Genomic DNA, 19,720 nt, shown 5'->3' on the forward strand with positions numbered 1-19,720 from the left:
TTTCACTAAACAGAGACTTCGTATTTCCAAATCATGCTCCAGAAAAAATCTTGGCAGATCTCCTTCCAGTCAGCAAAGGGCGACACCTCATTAGTGTAGATAAGATGTTTGTGGCTTGTGTCTGAGTTTGTTTACAGCTCAGCTGAATTTCAGCCAAAATTCTGATAGCTGAATATGGATCGAAATGTCTAAACAATTTTGATGTGCACTTCATTGCTGCTCAATACCCGGAAGGGGATATTTTCTCCAGGGTGCCAGCAGCATGCTTCACTTCGCTGCTTTTTCTCCCCTTGTCCTCATGTTGACTACACACGGCAAACCCAGCCCAGCTGGGAGGGAGGAGGAGAGGTCTCTGCACTGCCCATTTGCTCCCCTCTCTGGATGGGGCTGCTGCAGAAGATGGAGGCCCGGCCTCCAGCTTCTTCCACTGCTGTCCCTGCTTTCAAGGTACAAGAGCTCCTCCTGCTGAAGTCGGGATTGAGGAATGAGTGTCTGCCATGCACCAAAAGCTTCCCTGCTCCTTGTGCTCCTGCCCGGTGCCATCCTGCCTGGTGCTGTAGGCTGGCAGCGGCCACCACCAGTGGTCCTTGCACTGCTGAGGGTCCTCTTCTGTGTCCTGGAGTGCCCCTGGAGCCCCTCATTCCAGACTGCTGCTGAAAGGGTGTTCAGCCACGTACACAAGAAACTGAGAAAAGTGATTAATTTGGAAGGATGTAGGTACTAAAAAATCAGACAAAATTCACAGCTTTGCATGTAGAGATATATTTCTTTTCCTGTAGATTAAGCCCACATGTGCTACACACGGGTCATTTTGTAATAAAACTCTTGCATTTTGCATGTCTGTATAAAGAAAACATAAGAAGAATATGACCCCTAAGAAGATACAACCTGTACAGCCATCGATGAGTTTCAGTAAGAAGTGTCTCAAAAGCACGTTGGCTGCAGATTTGCCTTCTTGTGTCTGATAGCTACAGGCTAGTCTCATGCAAATAGCTAATATGTGTGATCGTTTCAGAAGTGAATTATAACATCAGGTAGTGCCGAGAGAACATATTCTGTTGCAGAAGGTCAAGAATGGCTAACCACTGCCCTTGTTTTTAATTATTTATATTATATGATAAATGACTGAACAAGATATATGTGCTTTTATTGCTACACTCACTACTTCAGCCGAGCAGATTTTATTTTTTGCTATATGGCTAATATTGTAATTAAACCTTGGTATACACTTTGGGAATTATTAAAAAGCCTTCAGAGCTGTGCTGCATAAAACACTTCTTACAGAACCATTCCTTTTCTGATTTCATTCATGTTTATATTATTTATATAACCGAGAGAGGGAATCAAATCACACAACCTACAAAAAAAGAGTGAAAAACAGGGCCTTACTTGCTCCCAGTAGTAAAGAAATGTAGCGTTAAGACTTGAAACTCATTTCCAATTTTCTGTGTTCGTAACGCAGTCTCTAAACAGTGCATTATCTCACATACCAGATGTGCAGCAGTATCTAGGTACAACGGGGTGCGATAAGTATGGAATTTCAGCCTTATTTCTTCTTTTATGCTTTAAGTCAAATCCTTACTCTGATTTTAATTTAGGTTTCTGCCTTGTTTTGGTGTGTTTTAGAGGGTGGGAGAATGGTGGGGAGTTTGGCATTCAATTACAGGCATGGAAAAAGAAATCATTTGGGATTCAGAGTATCTTAAGTTAACAACACAAGAGAAATCAACATCCAAACCTCTAATTTTATTTAAATTGGTGTAAAACTAGACTATAGAAACAACTTATGCTGATGTGATTAACTCCACTCAAGTGGAATTTGGCCCCAAGACAACAGTCTCTTGGCTGATTGCAGCAAGCTGCATTTGGAACTAAAATAAAGTGGAGGGATCTTGAAAGTTACTTGAATCACTGTCAAATGCTATTCAGAAAATACTATTTGCCTATTAAGTAATTTGAACACATTTAAATAAATAACCCATTTATTTTTGTGTTACTAAGAGGTACACCAATAAAAAAAAAAACAAAAAACAATTAGTGTTCTCTCTCAGCTGAGATGTGGTAACCTCATAAAGCAATCAAACGGTGTTGCAAGAGCATGTTTTTCATGTGTAAGTAGCCACCCTGGAAATAGAGGAAATAAAACTTTGCACCAGGCTGAATATAAAAACTTGGATGCAGCATGCTAATTTTCTGGTATGCTAATAGCATTTGGGAGTTGGAAGGTGGGAGTTTCAGCTCAAGGGAAAAGAGAGACCACAGTGGGGGAAAACCGGCTTTATTCTTCAAGGCACTTTTCGTCCTGCTGTTTCTCAAGGAAGGTTCCTTTGTCTGCAAGGAGTCTTCGAGAGCTCTTTGGATTCAAAGGAAACTTCTTGCTGGTTTCTGTGGGCTTTGACTGGGGCCCGGAGTCTGAACATCAGCATGGTGCTGAGCAGCCCCATAAAACACGAAGGTTTCTGTGAACATTGAAAAGGTTCAGTTCCTTGCAGGATCAAACGGCTGCACACCTTTAAAGAAGCTGAGCATGATATACAGTGCTTCCAGTCAGCCACAAATGAATGAGCTAATTAAATTATTTTTTTTTCCTCTGGTATAGTCCAATTAAGTTGCTAAGCCAATCACATTGAAATAAATCAACCATATTGTTACATAATTCTTTTTAATAAACAGAGATATCATTACATGCACTAGGTTCTAAGGGTGCCAGATGCTCCTAAACAGGGAGTCTAATTTATATCATTGATTTCAAGAAGCAACCCATTCATGTGTGATAGGCGTTATCTCAGTTTAAAGTATCTCATATATAAATGAGAGCACAGATGAGCAAAATGTGGACCTTACTGAATTCCCCATCACACAATCACACAAAACTGTTGTCCAAAACACCGAATAAATGGCTTTGCTGACACTGTTCTGTTTAACGCAGTTAATAGGACTGCAACAAAACAGAGAGGCAAAAATACCCTCTCAAAATTATTGCACCCAACATGATGAAAAAACACTTGACCTTCAAAATACCATGCATTTTGCTGAAGTGAGAACCCAAGCTGGAAGGTTGGCTCTCTGTAATGTGAAGGGGGGTTCATGGCCTTGCCCACGGCTGCCAGCCCGCAGTGCTCCCTGGAGCAGAGTGCTCCTTGGCAGCGGGGCCTGCCACAGACTTAATGCCTCAGAGAGGGCAGGAAAGCCAGTCTCCCCCTGAAAAAAAAAAAAAAAAAAAAAAAAAAAAGATTATGTGCTTTAGTTTTGATTAAGGCTTCAAGGATACTATTAGAGGAGAGGGGAAGCAGAGGCGTTGCCCTCAAATACTGTCAGTGATGTAGGCTCCCTCAAAGAAGGGCGTAATACGCAGATCTAACCCAATCTAATCAAAGGTTGTTTTTATCTTTCATGCCCTTGGTTTAGGCTTTTTTCTCCCTTGAAGGAGATTATGCAAAACAAAAACCGTCTTGGTTTTTTTTTTTTTTTTTTGGTCGGCTTCATTGGAGGACTGAGTGAGTCACACAGAAGCCAAGGTAGGCCAAGGAAGGTTAGCTGACCCTGCTAGGCCCTCAGCAAGCTTTTCCTGGAGAAACTGCCTCTGAGCAGTAATAACCTGCACCCCTTGGAGATGGATGCCACCAGAACATCATTGAGAGGGAAGAAATGGTGATTACTGAACATTTTTGCTGCTCCCATGCCTACCACCTGAGTTTGTTTCTGTTTATTTTGGACCTCAACAAAACAGCCTCAGCTTTGTGTGTTTACTCGGACAGCAATGATTGAGAGCTACTTCTCTGGAAAAAAGCTGAAGGAAAAACCCCTGTGGTTTCCATTTGGACATTAGAGGCTTGATGTGTTTTGCTGTCACATTCTATTTTTAAATGCATGACACTGCACAGGTGTTCAGACTCTAAATCCTTGGCTAAATCTGTCATCTCTCAGCAGCTTGTCACTATATCAGCTAACAAACTAAGGGAGAACCAAGTTCCCGTATGGTAAAAAACTGCAAGTGCTTGACAACGGTTGACCATAATTTCTTTCCGTCACTGAATTGATCAATTTTCAGGTGTTACATTTGCTTTGAGGTTCATTTGTCTACCTAGAAGTACCCAATTTAGTAATTTATCTACAAGCCCTTAATTTGTAGGACACAAGCTAACAGACAATTAAAAATGCAAATCATTTTTGCAGGAGCAAAAGTTGTTAGTCTGACTCAAAGCACAGGCTGGCAGTTTCACCTCCGAGCTTGCTATCCATAATACACCGGTTGAATTCATAAAGACACGATTTATGGCGAATTGCAAATCATCTTCCTGTGTCTGCCTTAAGCAGACATTATTTCTGTACCTGTGGGTACAGCTGAATGTAATACAGCTAAGAATCTAATAATCAGTACTTCAGGCAAGCTGGTCTTGAGATTCTACTCCAGAAGTTGGTTAACCCACACTAATGTTGTTCTGGAACTTTTTGTTCAATCTTTTGCATTGCTGATGAGGACTTTAGGGAAAAATGTACCATGTTCAAGCTACATAGAAGGAAGGTTGCAGCAGTTCGTACAGGACTACTGCTCTAGGGTGACCAAGAGAGAGCATGTTGCTGCTTCCCCTGGAGCACCCTCATCCTACAGAAACGTTTCCAATGCCCAGAAGCTTATTTGCCTCTGAATCCACATAGCTATTTGCTGCTGCGGCATTAGAAGACCAAACTCAAGACCCACACTTGCAAGTTTTAGATCTCCCTAGAGAGACTTGTAGCAGATCATCATGTCCACCTAGCTCATCTAGAAGGAAAAAAAAAAAAAAAAAAAAAAAAAAAGTGAATGGCAACTACTCCTTTGCAGGAGATTCTTTAAAATTTGGCTTGATGATCATTTAGCATTCATCACTAAACAAGAACATTGGTGCCTGTTTCAGTGACATACTATTGATTATGTAGTGTGGATTCATTGCAATAGATTAATTTGTACACCTAAGTGCAACTAATACAAATCCCCTGAGATGTTGATTCTATTCCCTATGTAATCTTTACTATCAGTAGAAAAGAACTGAGTTGGGGATCCCCTGAGCAATCCCAACCCGTACACAGACTATGAGAGCGATGGGTATCAACCAAGCACGCTGAGCAAGCTGGCTGATGTTTCTGTAAGGCCATTCTCTATCAGGTTTGAAAGGTTTTGTAGACTGGGAGAAGTCCCTGATGACTGGAGAAAAGCAAACGTAGTGACCATTCTCAAAAAAAAAAAAAGCTAAGAACAATCTGGGGGATTACCAGCTGTTCATATTTCCTTCAGCCCCTTGGGGAAATTATGGAACAAATCCTCTCTGAAGTCATGTCTGGGCACATGAAGGGGAAGATGATGACTGGGAACAGACAGTCAGATTTACCATGGATTTACTAAATTTGCCATGCTTGACTAAACCGATTGTCAAACATTTATCAAAAGACTAGATCTGGGGGTTGGGGGATAACAGAAGAATGTCATCTACTTTGGTTAGCCATATTTAACATGCGATGTTACAGCCTGGATGAGTAGACTACCATTTGGGTGTAAAAGTGGCAGGACCCCTCCTGAGAGTCAGTAACAGAGTCCCACTCTTCTGCAAGAGTGCAGGCAGAATTCACTAAGGGATTTTCTAGGGTTAAGTTTTCATAATCGTGAGTGTTACTGAAAGGTTTTGAGGTGGTTTGCTATAAAGCACAGTGTAAACAAACAAAAAAAAAATCAGAACTACTGCATAAAATGTTTTATACAATGTTGTTTACTTCATATGTCTTTATAAAGTTAGTTTCAGAATATATTAATTGAAGTTGTTACTATCAAGACTGAAGTATCTGAAGATCTGACTTAATACCCACAAACACTGACAGGTGCAAGTATTTAAGTTAACTTCTTCCTCTTCATATTTGCAGTGTGCTTTCATCTCTCAAGGTCCAGACTTATGCTGGCGGTGCAATAAAACATGACAAAAGTCCAGCCTTCTACAGGTTAAGCAAGCAAGGCCAGGAGGACAGGTACTGCCACCCCGTCGTCCCACTCGTAGTCTTTCCTTCATTGGAGAAATGCTTGTGCCAAGATGCTGGAAATGATCTATTTAAAAAAATATTTTTACTAACAGCTTTATTTTTTAAACGTGGTGACTAACAGTTGATTATACGCTTAGAATGGCAGCATATAAATTAATTTTCACATCCCTTGAAACAAAAAATGTATGTACTCTGGTAGACTCAAAGGATAGCTTTTGTCTGCTAACTTCCAAGGACATTGCTTTACATATATATACACTCTGTGATAGGATGAGATGTTCTTCCTGGCTTGGTAATATAACTAGACACAGATTGCTTCATATTTAAGTTGTCTGGAAGAAAGTGCACTTTTTGAATTATGGTTAGGACCAGTGTTCAAAAGCATTTCGAAGAGAACAGAAGTTGTAGGTGTGTTTTTTTTTTCTTGCTGACGTATTTCAAAATATCCCAGCACAGACATGATTAGCACTGTGTGGCATAAGGATTTATCTCAAAAGCTAACTTTTGAGAAATGCATTTATATTTCACAAGGCTGGAAAACGATTAATTGTGATCTACTGGCATAATCTATCATCCTATGATATATCGAGGCTGCACTGCAGACCCCATCACTTCCAGCACTGGGACACTCTGCAGAGAGGACTCAACCAATTGGTCCTAGAATTGGGACTGCAACCAGAAAGCGAACAAACAGATTGGAAAAATAGACATATCTACACACTTAGTAACTCACATCAATCAGTTTGACTTATTTATACTGTTTTTCAGAACAGTAAATTTAGGAAATGCACAAACGATTAATACATTATTACAGTACTGTAATTTATAAGAAGAACAACATTTAGGAAAAGCTATAATGCATCTACTACTAAACCTTTGCTGAGGGGGAAGAGACTGCTAAAATACCCACCCTTGCAAACACTACTTAAACTTGACAAAGTGCAGCCTGGAAAGGTTATTCTGTATCTTATCCTCCAGGGTCAATAATTCTATACTTGGAGCCTTCTCTGTACTGATTTGTGTTTCCATGCAGTCTATATTTCAGATAGACATGCAACTTGATGTTCTAACAAAATTGATGAATTTCTCCCACACATTTATTGTTCTTATTTCTGACTACTGCAAGAAAAAATAGCACCTTGTCTAGCTCTTAATGGAAAGTTTATCTATTAAAGATGATCACTTGTATGAGAAACAGGTTGTGGTGCCAGGTAAGAGGACTATTTTACAGACTTCTCCAAACACATTTCTTTCAGGAATAGGAAATGTGAAGTAATGTTGGGTTTATATCAACAACACATCTGATGATTTTCTACAGCCTCTTTCAGCAGAAGCTTTTCTCACATATTGACAGCTACGAAGGTTGCCATTGCTTGCAAAGAAATGTGTCCCTCAGGAGTTTGTGGTATGTTTCTTTAGCCAGAAATTAAGAGACTGAGCAAAATATTCAGGTATACAATCTGTTTACATGTAACTCCTGCTGTTACTTTTCTTTTCAGCCACCACTGTATTTTATCTGAGCGTTGATGGGTGTTGAGCCCTGTACATGAAGCAGAAGGCACTTTTCAAGAGCTCGCGATGGAAGCAATATGTTAGGGAGATTGGTAAGGATGTTTCTGGCTAGATAGGAGAACATTCTCCCTGAGTGCTAAACTGATCAAAACTGCATAACTGTACTCATCCTACCTTTTGGTGTAGTGCTCATTAGTTTGTGCATAGTGCCAATACAGTCACGTAGCTCACACCTTCAGGATATATGCCTGGTGTACACAGCGCGCCATTCTCACGGGCAGACTGCTGGTGTCCAGAGTAAAGCTGCCTAGATAAAGTGTCCAGAGACGGATAAAAACATATGGTAGTGAACACTTTGCAGTTTGAAGTAGAATAAATACACTATCAGTAGAACAGGATTTTTTGACAGTAGGATAAAAGTACAAGGTATTTTATTTCACTGGCTTCAGATGTGCATTTGTGATTGTATTCAAAAGAAGAGTTGGTTAAGAGTATCACTCAGAATATACTGTCTTCCTCCTGAATGTAACCCATTTTCTTCATCTGCAAAATTGCTGAATTCTCTAACACTTGGATGGTATCTTGTAACATTAACAGGCTATCTTACTACTGACTGGGTCAGCCCTGCAGATATCTTTACATTAAGAGGCTCTGTGAAAGTTAATGGGAGTAAGAAACAACAACAACAACAAAAAATGACAAAAGGCACTCCAAACACGCATGGTCAGTAACAGAGATCAACAGAGAGGCAAAGCTCGATGTAACTCACAACGCTACTGCTGTGGTTCTTCGAGGAAAAGGTCCCCAGGAACAGGCAAATAACAAAGCCTACAGCAAAGCACATCAATAGTGATAGAAAGAAGATAGCTAAGCATAACAGGAAGGAATTAAGAAAACTTTGTGCGTAATATCAGGAAAAGCTTACTAAATAACACAATGCTGTCAGCTCTGAAGCTTCCTAGGGACTACTGTGAGACCTAAAACAAGCTGAGGAAGAGTACTAGGAAGCTTAGGGCAGCAGCAATCCTACATTACAGGAGGGTATTGGATATCTTTGCCTGGTGTCTGTCTTCAGAAGTGAAACACAAGAATAGGGAGAGCTCAAGAGGCAGCAAACACGATTTTTCACGGGTTCATAAGGGATGCCTAGGTCCTAAATCTATAACTTTTAAAATCGCCCTGTAAGACATACAACCCAAGTAGTCCTTATGCTTTAAGGATGAAAACTGCCTTTAGTTGTTTTGGAGCATGTCTCACCAAGGACATCAGCGCTAATCCACGTATGGGCTCTGTTGGGACACGAGTCCAGGCATTCCTGCATCAATTTCTGCTGAAGGATCCAATTCAGGCCATGGTTTTCACACACCTTATACTAAGGTTGAAGGAGGAGGAAAAATGGTTGCAATGAGTCCTCCACCACTTTGTGTTCTGCGCATCACCTGGTAGGTGTGAGAGGAAAGCCACCTTCCTGACCTCACTGAATTTCAGCTCGCATATCCCACTTCCAAATTTGTGTTTGTTCTCTCTTCCTCCAAAAAGTGAATCTAAATAGCTTTGAGGGAAGGGACTGAGCACCCTCATGAAATATACTGTCTACCTTGGTAAATATGATACTGTCTTGAGAGACACAGGCTCCCTTTCCCTTCCAGTGCTGTAAACTAGGATAACCGCTAATTTATTTGCACATAGAGAATTTACTCATCAGTCTTTAAAAGCTGTTGTATGTTAAGCTAAACAGCTTAATGTAGCAAGGCTGCTGGATTCAAGTGAAAAAGCACTCCTTGCAACCTAGGGGAAGGCTCTGCAGCTTCTAAAAGGGATGCATTTAAGTCACTGCTCCTTCGTGCCTGGGATCTTACCAGGTACGGCACGTCCTTCTGTGCAGCAAGCTCGCCTGAATCCCCTCTCAGGCACAATATGCAAACTGCAGGTGTTTAATTCAAAGCTGCCATAGGGGTAACTTCTGTGCTATCTTTTCAGAACTTGAAATTTTCCAGAACTGTAGAAAAACGCCTGACTGCTTTTAGTTAAGATGTTATTCTTAAACTGAGGAAGTGAGCAGAACCTCTGTATTAGCATAGGTTTTCTTGCCTGACTAAAATTGATTACTTCTTTTCCAGTTGAGTATTTTAAAGAGGAACCCGAACCAGATGAATTATGCAGTAGCCCACGTTTTCATCAAAGCCAAGGAAAGATTAAAATGTCTTGCGGCCTCTACATGCCTGTACAATAACAAGCAAATCCCTGAAATGTGTCTGTCCCAGGATGTCCTAAAGAACTTCTGATCAGGACTCGGGTTTATTTCAATTTTCAGACTCGTTTCTGTTTAGAATACTGTTTTAGCCCATTTCCTATGAAAAAAAAAACAAGCTTCCTATGATGCCGTTGCTGCAGCTATATGTCAGTCCCTCTCTAACAACTGTTCAACCATTCTGTGCACTTCAACTAGATCTAAAAGATCTGGAGATCTCAAAGATAATTACATTTCTATTAAATAATGGTACTGGGAAGACAGAAGTCAGGGTACAAGGCCTGTATTCAGAGTACAGCAGGCTTATTAATGCCTGCTCACAGACCAGTTTATCTCAATGCTAACATCCTTCTGTGCCTTCAGAGAATATCACTGGTACAGGACAAATCAGGTACAGTGACTACTGGTTTGCATTATCAGCACTACAATTCTAATATCTAAATAGGACAACATTGAATTTCCGTTACATTTATCTGCTTTATTGACATGAATTAAAAATGAAGTCTAGTTGTTGATCTGAACAAGACAATGCAATCCATCAAACCCAAAGAAAGATACAAAAACTACTATATTTTTATTTTTTGCCATATTAAGCTTGTTATTCCACCAAAAATAAAGTTTGTTGTTCATTGAAAGAACATTGCAAACCTCACCAGAAAGCAAATTTCTGCAGAATGGTATTCTTGGTCACCGTAACACAAAGTTAGGTATTTTATAATCCTTCCTTCCCCAGTTGTGCAACATTAAGTATTAAAAAAAACACTGACACCTTGACTCTAGAGAAAGCAGAGTAACAGATCCCATCCAATATTCTCAAAAGTGTTTTGTTAAATAAAACGTGGAGTTTAATTCCCTGGTCCCAGAGTTAACAGCTGAGTTGAAAACCAGTTAGTTTTAAGTGGAAACATTCTAGAAGTGCATTACACAATCTAAGATTCAAATTGATAAAGCCTTTGGATTGTCCTGCTACCAGGGATTTCAGACAGACAGCTCTCAGCACGGTGTGAACTGATGACCACTAGGAGATCCTGGAAAGGTGGCTGCAACTCCTTAGTTTCCTGTACAGATTGAGTATGTTTTGCTTTAAAAAAAAAGACAAACAAAAAAAAAGTGCAGTTGGGCAGCAGAAAGGAAGGCAGTCCTTCTACCTGGTCCTGGCTGCTGCACTTTGGATCATGTGGACACCTCCAGGAGGCAGAGAAAGCCTGGAGGGACTTGGTGGCTGGGCTGATGGCTGGACTTCACCATCATGAAGGTCTTTTCCAGCCTAACTGATGCTATGATTTTAACAGAGTAGACTTAAGGGGGATTCAAAACTAACTCAAATTTGGATGTTTCCATAACGGGAAGACTAATTCCATAGCTATACAACTACAACCAATTCCAAGCTACACAAGGGATCAGCAGGGGGATGAACTTGAGTCTGGCATCCATCTCCAGCAGTACCACAGCACCCATCCCAACCCAACAAGGATCTTAATGCCAGTCTTTTCCTTGCCTTGAGCGATCATAACATTGAGATTAACCAATGGCCAAAACCTCATTCATTTTAAAAGAAAGAAAGGTGCAATTTAGCTAGTGATTGCTGTATATAACTGTTTCAATCATCTAAATTAAAGGGGACCGTGCTAACACACCAGATAACCTTTCAGCGGTGTCACAGCAACAAAGGTAACATTATCTGCTATGAATCTTTCCACAAAGCTGATTAGCATTTTGTTATCTTAATGAGTGGAAAACAGCCTAAGCTTTCGGCTTCTCCCTCACATGCTGTTTGCTCAAGAAACTGAAGGACTGGGTTTCGCTCGTCCCTTGCTTCCCACTGTGCTGCTCTAAAAATGCCCCTGTCTCCAGCCTAAGAGTTAGATTTAGCACCACTCGTCATCTGCTACTGTATTTTCCTCAAAAAACAACCAAACAAATAAGAACACACCACACCTTTTTCTTTCCTCTTTTTTTTTTTTTTTTTTTTTTTTTAAATGAGTATCTTACTGTTTTTCTTTGCTTTTAAATTAAGGCTCCAAATTGAGAACATAGTTTAATAATCCATAGTAGAGTAAAACAGAAGCAGCAGGTTTTGTAATTATTCCCAAATAAAACAATAAAATTCTGGAAACAGAGTTTTGTTTCTTACAGACACCACCAACTTCTGATACATGAGAAAACACAGAACACATCTGCACAGCCTAGAAAACCAGGAGCCATACACTAGTTTCTCCTGCACTTACATCTGGAGGCTGTACAGACAGATTTATGCACCAACCTTGCCATTCTTGTTTCTCAGCAACATTTTGTGGTGCTAGTTTCTGCTGTCATATCCCAGTTCCAGACTTAAGTTGAACCCCAGGAAACAAGGGATATAGTAGGTTGAGCACGTGCTCATTTAGCCCATAGTCTCACAATGCACTATCTGCCCTACAGTATATGAAACAGAAAGCACGTGGCACAGCACTACAGTTCCACTTGGAAAATACGTGCAGTGACACTTAATGGGTTAAAAACCCTAAGCAGTAAGTCGTATGAATCAACACATAGTCATACACTATTGATGCAAACAGACTGGAGAAGTCAGCTTCCTCTCTGACAAAGTTCATCCTTGCCCCTGCCGTTGTATTGAGGCAGGCCAGTGGGAGGAGGGACAGCAGTGTGGAACATTTTCCTGGTGCACTGGAGACAAAAAAGTGAGAAACACACTGTGAGGCTCTGGTTTACGTTCAGTCAGCCTTTGTTCCTTGGTTTCACAAAAAAAATGAGTGCACATCTCTTGCCTATAAATGCCACGAAGTCCTGCTAGTGAGTACTATAAAGCTACCATCACATACCTACTCCTGCACTACAGTCTCTGAGGACTGCAGTAACCAGCCTGTGGGAACTACAAGAACCCAACTGCTTGGGGTAAGGAGAAAATTTGGGCTGGGAATCCCACGGGTGGTTAAGCTGGCAGTGCTGGAGGAAGACACTCATCAGTAGCAGCTGCAGCTGGAGGTTGGAGGGAAATCACTGCCCATGAGAACCTCCAGGGGAACAGCAACTCCAACTTTCCAGACCCACGTAATGAACAACAGAAACAGCCAGCAGATGCTTGCAGGGAGAAATAAACAAGAAAAAAAAAAAAAAAAAAGCTGAGCAGCCAGCTTTAAAGGAAAAAACTTCACGGTCCATGTCTTACCATCCTGGGATGCTCAACTTTGGGGTTCCCACTCCCTTTTCAAGGCAGGAAAACCAGCAACAGTGCCGAAAACTGCTGATGGAAACCACCAGGTTCTTGCACTTGTGCAAGCACAGACTCAGAACAGGTCGGGGAAAGAGACCTTGCTCCTCTCGGTCCCTCGGTCCCTCTCCTCCTGCAGTGACTGCTCAAGTTCACTCCACCTGCCCATCAGGGTTTTTCATTTCCATCATCTTCCTCCCTCTGATATTCACCTCCTACCCCCACAAACAAGTCCCAGTGTTCCTCTTCCTCAGGTCAGCCGCACGCACAGCCAGCTCCTTCACCAAAGCCCTTAAATCCGCACAATGACAGAACAAATACAGCAGCACATCTATGCACAGTGCTTTGTTTTCCTAGATACTGGCTACAGCATGATGAAATTCAGGTTGAGTTTATACTGGTGATTCATGGTTCTAGAAATACACAGTCATCACCAAAACCAAGTTCTATAAAGTCAGGAAATTCTCAAATGGTTGTTCATCACAAACATAAGCCAAACATGCTGGATTTGGGGAAGCAGAACTCAAGTGCTCTAAATAACCTTAACTCTTCATTGTAATGGCACAATAACCATAATTGGTCCCAGCGCACACAAAAACTGCTTTTAGAGACATTGGATTTTTAGTTGTGTTTTTTTTTTTTTTTTTTTTATTTCTCCCTATTCTTACATTTTCACTTGCCTGCTATTAGTAACTTATATTGCTACCAGCCAGTTGGAACAAATAGAAAACCTGAGCTTGACAACTCCAGCTCTTAAAGCTCTTTACAAATAATTCCACCTTAAATTATAGTCAACTTGCTCAGATTGGGTATTTAGAGCAAGTGCTGCAACCCAGGGAGCCCAGAGCACTGTACCAGCACCAAACTCTGCCTCTAGGACACAACTACTTGGTCTTCTGTGGACCCATCTTCATAGCTCTTCATTTCCTCCTCCTGTCTTCAGATATTTCTTTGTCCTTCCAGCCCTGAAATAAGCTTTAGCTGCAGCTGAACCGATGGCTGGCCACAACAGCAGCCACAAGAGATCCTCTACAGTGAAGGAGCTACAGTGTTTTCCACGCCCTGACCTGTGAGCCTCAGCCTTGGTGAGACATCCATCCCCAAATTCATCCAGCCGCCCCTTCCACCTCTTGCTCACCCAGCAGTGTGCGAGCCACAGCTGAACGGCTGATGGATGGGCTGAATTTACAGAGCATCAGAGAAAGCCTGCAAGTGTGGGAAGGGCTAAATTGCAGAAGAGAGGTTCTAAGAGGGTGAAACGTGACTGACAGGGACTTAACACTACTGATGCTCTGCTTCTGTACAGGTCCTCCCAGTTTTAACTTTAACTCTGACTGATTCTTTACCTACGCAAGGAAACCACAAACTACAGCCACAAACAGGGGAGGAAAGGAAGAGAATGAAAATGGGACGGGAACAAGGGATGGGGCAAGGGGAAACATACACAAAGATAATCAGGCTATTCTGGTGAAAGGTCCAAACCAGAACATTTGGAAATCGAGGTCAGGGTGAATGCATCAGAGTCACGTAAATGGGAACCTCCCCTGTGATGTGGTAAAAATGTCACAGCCAATAGCTCTGCTTTATAACTGGGAATAGCTAAGTGGTGAGCTACAGATAGGCAGGCAAAAATCAAGACTAGAGACAGACTGACAGAGAAAATGCACTGTCCTCTGAAGTACACCTGCTTTTAGATGTATTTTTCTTTAGATGTGTTTTTAGATGTGTTCTCCTTTTGCCCACAACTCTGAGCTCCCTCCTTGCAGAAACCAAGGCTCAGGAAGCAAGCAGAAGGAGGTGACTGACCCACTGCATCCCAATTCACCAACTTAGCATTCAGGCTCCACTCACTTCTCTGTTTCGCTTCCCTGGCAGTTACACTATGATACAGGTAACAAAAGTGCTTATAGCACATCTCTGGTAGGAAGATCCCAAAGCTCTTTACAGTGGCAGACAAATGCTCTCCATGTCCCAAGTGGAAAGATTGAGGCTTGGATTTTGAGTGTCCTGTGCTTGGGAAGCCCGGGGTTTCTTGTGGTCTCACAGACATCACTCAAACTGACTTGCTCAACAGTTTTTAAATAGGATCCACAACCTTTCTGTGCCCCAGTCAACCTGCAAATAAACCATGAAAAACGTCAGGCACCAGCTCCACAGAACTGGGCTAAAAGATGTGATGCTGCTGCAAGCTGAGTTTCGCGTGGCATCTCAACACCCTTCCTAAACTAAACCTGGCCCATCCACCTTGATGCATGCTCCTCATTTGGGATGATGAAAGTCCCAAAGTGCTGAAACCAGCGTTTCCTGAACTGTCTTAACTTCAAACTGCCTTCACTCCTTAGATTACTTCTAGTACCTTATTACACCAGAATAAGATGCAGGTGTACGATGCCTACAGCACCGAGAACACCAAAACAAACCAAAAGGAAAGCTGGGCTGAATGTATTTCGTGGCAAATATCTGAGTGAAATTAAGAGGGATGGAATTTCATCCCTGTGCTTCCCAATGACCAGAGGGTAGCATTTACCTTTCACAAACGGAGTTTGGAGTTTTACATGGTGGCTATTTCTGATTCTCACTGCACTGGCATGTTACACACTGCAAGTCTGCAAGGTGACGGTGACAAAATTAAAGAAGCCAAGAGAAACACACTTCTGGTTCTATGCCCCACGTAATATAAATATTTTAAATGGAAATGCAGCTTTATCTCACTTTTCAAGCTATTTCTGCTGATGAAGCATTGTCTTGCACTACAGCATGTTATGAAATGTTCTTTCCTACTTAAGTTGTTAAGACCTTTTAACTCTGTTTTAAACTCACGCTGTAAAAAAAATGGCTTAACTGTCAGGCAAAATTATATTCATTGTGGGTAAAAATGTCATCCCTTAAAAAGGCCAAAACAAAGCGTCACTGAAATTCACAGCAATAGATGCTATATTCAGCCTAGGTGGAGAAAAATCTTGAAACAATATACTTTGTCACTCTATTTTTTTCTCATCTATCCAAACACTATTGGGAAAAACAAAACAAAACAAAAACAAAAATGCAGTTTTAAGTGTTTGTAAAATAACTAACTCCCTCGGTTTATAAATGGTGACAGCTCTGCCCACTGCTAACACTAGAAGCGAGTTCCTTGGGAGGACTGCTGACACAACTTTAGCTATGGGCGCTGGAAAACGCTGCTGCAATCCCTTTTTAATTCCAGCCGGCTGAGATCAGCTGAGCTGAATACCCTACGGAACCATGGGTCCCACCTGCGAGTGCTGCTCTGTCCCTGCCCCTCGCCAAGGCAAAGTACTGCTTACACCACCTACCTACAGCAAAAACAGACCTGAGCTGATTCAAACCCTACGTACAGCCCCCTGCTCCCTCCCTTGTAAAGCAAAGGGTGAGTCTTGTACATTTTAAAGACCCCATAAACTACGTTAAAGAAGGGTATTAAATGTGGCATTTTAACAGTGCAAATTAGGAACATGAAAACACCAAATATATACAGCATGTACTTTAATAAGATCTCCTTAAAATTAAAATTCCCAATACCTTGGTATTTTCAATTTCCAATATGTAGAACTCCATTATTCATACAGAGATAATTATGAAGGTATTCAGCAACTATGTGAAAATTAAAAAGCTTACTGATGACTAACGGTAAAGGAAAAGCATCTTCTAGCGACAATACAGCATATCAATTATTGGGCTTCTTATCAATAACAGCCTGAACATCACTGACCGAGCACTGCAAATTATTTTTTGATCTATACTGACAGCACGAGCCAAAATTCACTTTTGAACTGAACGCTTTTATCCAGACTCCAGTTAGCACCTCAACCTGACACAGCTGCATGTTCCAGCCGTGCTGCTTTCCATACCCAAATAATGCAAAGTAGTTTAAGAGATACAGCCGTGCTCACACTGCATGCCTTATTGGCACGCCATCCACTAGTTAAAAATAATAATCCAGGAAAGTGTTACAAAAATGTATCCACACTCCACTGAGAAAATACCAAACATGAACTTCTGATTGAACGGTATTGCATATAACACCATCACCGAACTAACGCTGTTCAAAAACGCAGTGAGATTTTCTGCCAGCATCTCCTAAAATTTGTGAAGTTTTACCCCGTATCTGCACATCTTTATAAAGTGGGCACACAGATGACACCCTTCTGTGTTTGAAAGCCAAGCAAGAGTTTGAGGTCTAATGAAAAAGTATTTCTGGCTTCATTAAAATGTAGACTGTAGATGCAAAGATGTTTTGCATCCTAACAAGTCTGTTTGCATTTAAAAATTAAGATTGTGCCATCAGTAAGGGTTTGATGGCAGCACTTCTGGGTTACTAGAGTGCTGCTGTACTACAACACTGCAAGCCACAATTTTTTCTTCATTTGGCTGTAATGCTGAGCATTCTGCATTTTATTAATATTAACCGTACTCATTGTTGGTTAAGAAACAGTTGAGAATTAGCATCACCGATGCCTGCCTGCTGAAACTGCTAATTAGATTCCAGGAAGCCACCAGGCACTCCAAGTATTGCACAGAGAGCAGAGGATAGCACAGAGACTTGTATTCTGTGCATCACCACCAGTACCAAACGTATTTGCCTGCAATGTATAATAAGGGGTAGCTTTAACCAGATGTTTACCAGAAATTAACCAGATGTTGTGGAAACGCATGCCAAAGCGTTTTCATGTGTATTTTTAGTAATAGCTGAGCGTTAAAAGACAGATCTAAAGCACCTCTAAAATCTCAAACATTCTCCCTTTGCTTTAAATTATTACTTACACTAACTTGTGTAAGCAATAAAACTAATCGACAACAAAACTTTGCTGGTTTGTACGTGAGGAAAACAGAAAACTGAGCACTCCTGCGTGAGTTCGGTGCCACATCCACCTGGAAACCTGCACCGGCTGCGTGGCAGGCAGCAACTTTGCTTCTTCCAAGCAGCCAGCCTCCCTGCAAAGCGCGTTCAGCACCACAGCAAGCAACCTCACGATGCTATCTGAAACACTATCCACACAACCGCTCCCTCGTGATACAATGAATCCCTCTGCTTTCTGCCTAATAAATAAAACGGGGCATGTGGGCGAGGAGGGCTCGGAGGTGCGAGGAAGGAGCCTTGCTGTTTAGTCCCCTTCTGCTCAGCAGCTTGGCCGTCCATTTACTGCTCCCCATCCGCACCTCTCACCCCTGCAGAGGTGCTCTCACCCCTGCCTTGCTCAGCTGGGAGCTGCCGTGTGAGTGAAGGATGCCACCAGCCTTTGGTCGTCCGAAAAGGGTGGCGGTGCCTTATCGCAGGGCTGCAGCTCGGCGCCTCGCTGCTATACGACAAAGTGCGGGAGCGAGAAACGTTACACGACAAGCACAAGCCAGAGAACGGATTAGGATTTGACATAAGCTTCCCCCGAAAACTAATCAATCAATTCACGCTGCAACATTAGGAGCCGGCTCTCGGGGAGGATGGTTAATCCCTTCAGGGTTTATTACACGCTCCCTGTTGGCTACGGTGACAAACTTTGGAGGTGCGAGGCAGCTGGGGAAGGGAGGCAGAAGTTTGGCAGCACGAAGCGGAGGTGACAGGGGAGCACGCCGGCAGAAATTCCCGAAATAATCATCATAATAATAGTGATGGAAAGGGGGAAAAAAATAAATAAAGTCTTGAAAACCGCGTTTGGTTCGGCTGCGGCCGCTGGCCCCTAAGGGAAACGTCCCGCCGGAGGCCACCCCGCTCCCCTAGCATTGGATTTATATTTAAAAAAAAGGGGGAAAAAGGGATAAAAAGGCAGAAGGAAGCCCCTCGGCCGCCAGCAGTCGCTCCGGGGGCCGGCGGCAAACTTCAGGAGAGCGCTGCCGGGCCTCGCCCCCGCGCTCCCCCGGCCCGGAGGGGTGCAATTAATAAAGGCAGATAATTAATAAACAAACAAAGCAGGGTTGGGGGGAGGACGGAAAGGGGGTCCGGAGCCTGGAGGGGGGGCACTTACGAGCTGCAGCAGGACGCCCTGGAGCACGACGAGGGGCCGCAGGGGCACCATGGCGGCTGCCGGTCTAGGCGGCGGCTCCCTCGGCGGGGCCGTGGCGCATCCCCGCGGCGGAGGGGGGCGGCCGGGGCTCGGGGAGGCGCCGTGCCCCCCTCACAGGGCGCTGCGGGCCGGCGGCGAGCCCCCGGCGCTGCCCCCGGCTCTGCCCCGCCGCTCGGCTCCGCGGGCGGCCATGGCGGGCGGGGGGCGGGCAGGGGGCGGGAGCGCTGCCGGCCCGGAGGGGTCCCCTCGTAGCCCGCTGGTGATGGTGATGGTGATGGTGATGATGATGGTGGTGGTGGCGGCGGTGGTTGTGGTTGTGGTGGCGTCCCCCGCTGGGGGAGAGCCGTGGTGGGGCTCCCGCTCCCGACGCCCCGGCTTTTGCCGGCAAGTTTAAAGCCGCGCCGCAGCGGCCGCCCCCTCCTCCTCCGCCCGCCCGCCCGCCGCTGCCGGGGCGGGCTCCGTGCGGCCGGCGTGGTGCCGAAGGGGAGGCGGGCGGAGGGCTGCTGCCGCTCGCAGGGAGCCGGACGGGTCCCCTCCTCGTCCCCAGCCCACCCTCAGGGGGAGAGCGGAGCCCTCCGGGGGAATTAAGCCTGCCCACGGGCCGGGTTGAGGCGCGGGGTGGCCGCAGGGTCCCGGGGTGCTGTGCCCGGCCGGTCCCTGTGGGTGCTGAGGGGCTCGGCAGGTTCCTCACATGAGTCTGGGCAATGGCATTTGGGCATG

The 19,720-nt window shown here is 43.5% G+C and overlaps 1 protein-coding gene across 1 annotated transcript in view; it reads right to left on the reverse strand.

Annotated features, from left to right (window-relative positions):
* Positions 1 to 19,176, reverse strand: part of NXPH2 (neurexophilin 2) — a 33,378-nt gene extending 14,202 nt beyond the window's left edge. Inside the window, exon 1 of the mRNA XM_082763676.1 lies at positions 18,962 to 19,176. Within this exon, the coding sequence (XP_082619802.1) occupies positions 18,962 to 19,012 (51 nt within the window). The 5' untranslated portion in view covers positions 19,013 to 19,176. The remainder of the gene's footprint in view (positions 1 to 18,961) is intronic.
* Positions 19,177 to 19,720: the final 544 nt, after the last annotated feature.

This window comes from Aythya marila, assembly GCF_965140915.1.
Source record: "Aythya marila genome assembly, chromosome: 6".
NCBI classification, from domain to species: domain Eukaryota; kingdom Metazoa; phylum Chordata; class Aves; order Anseriformes; family Anatidae; genus Aythya; species Aythya marila.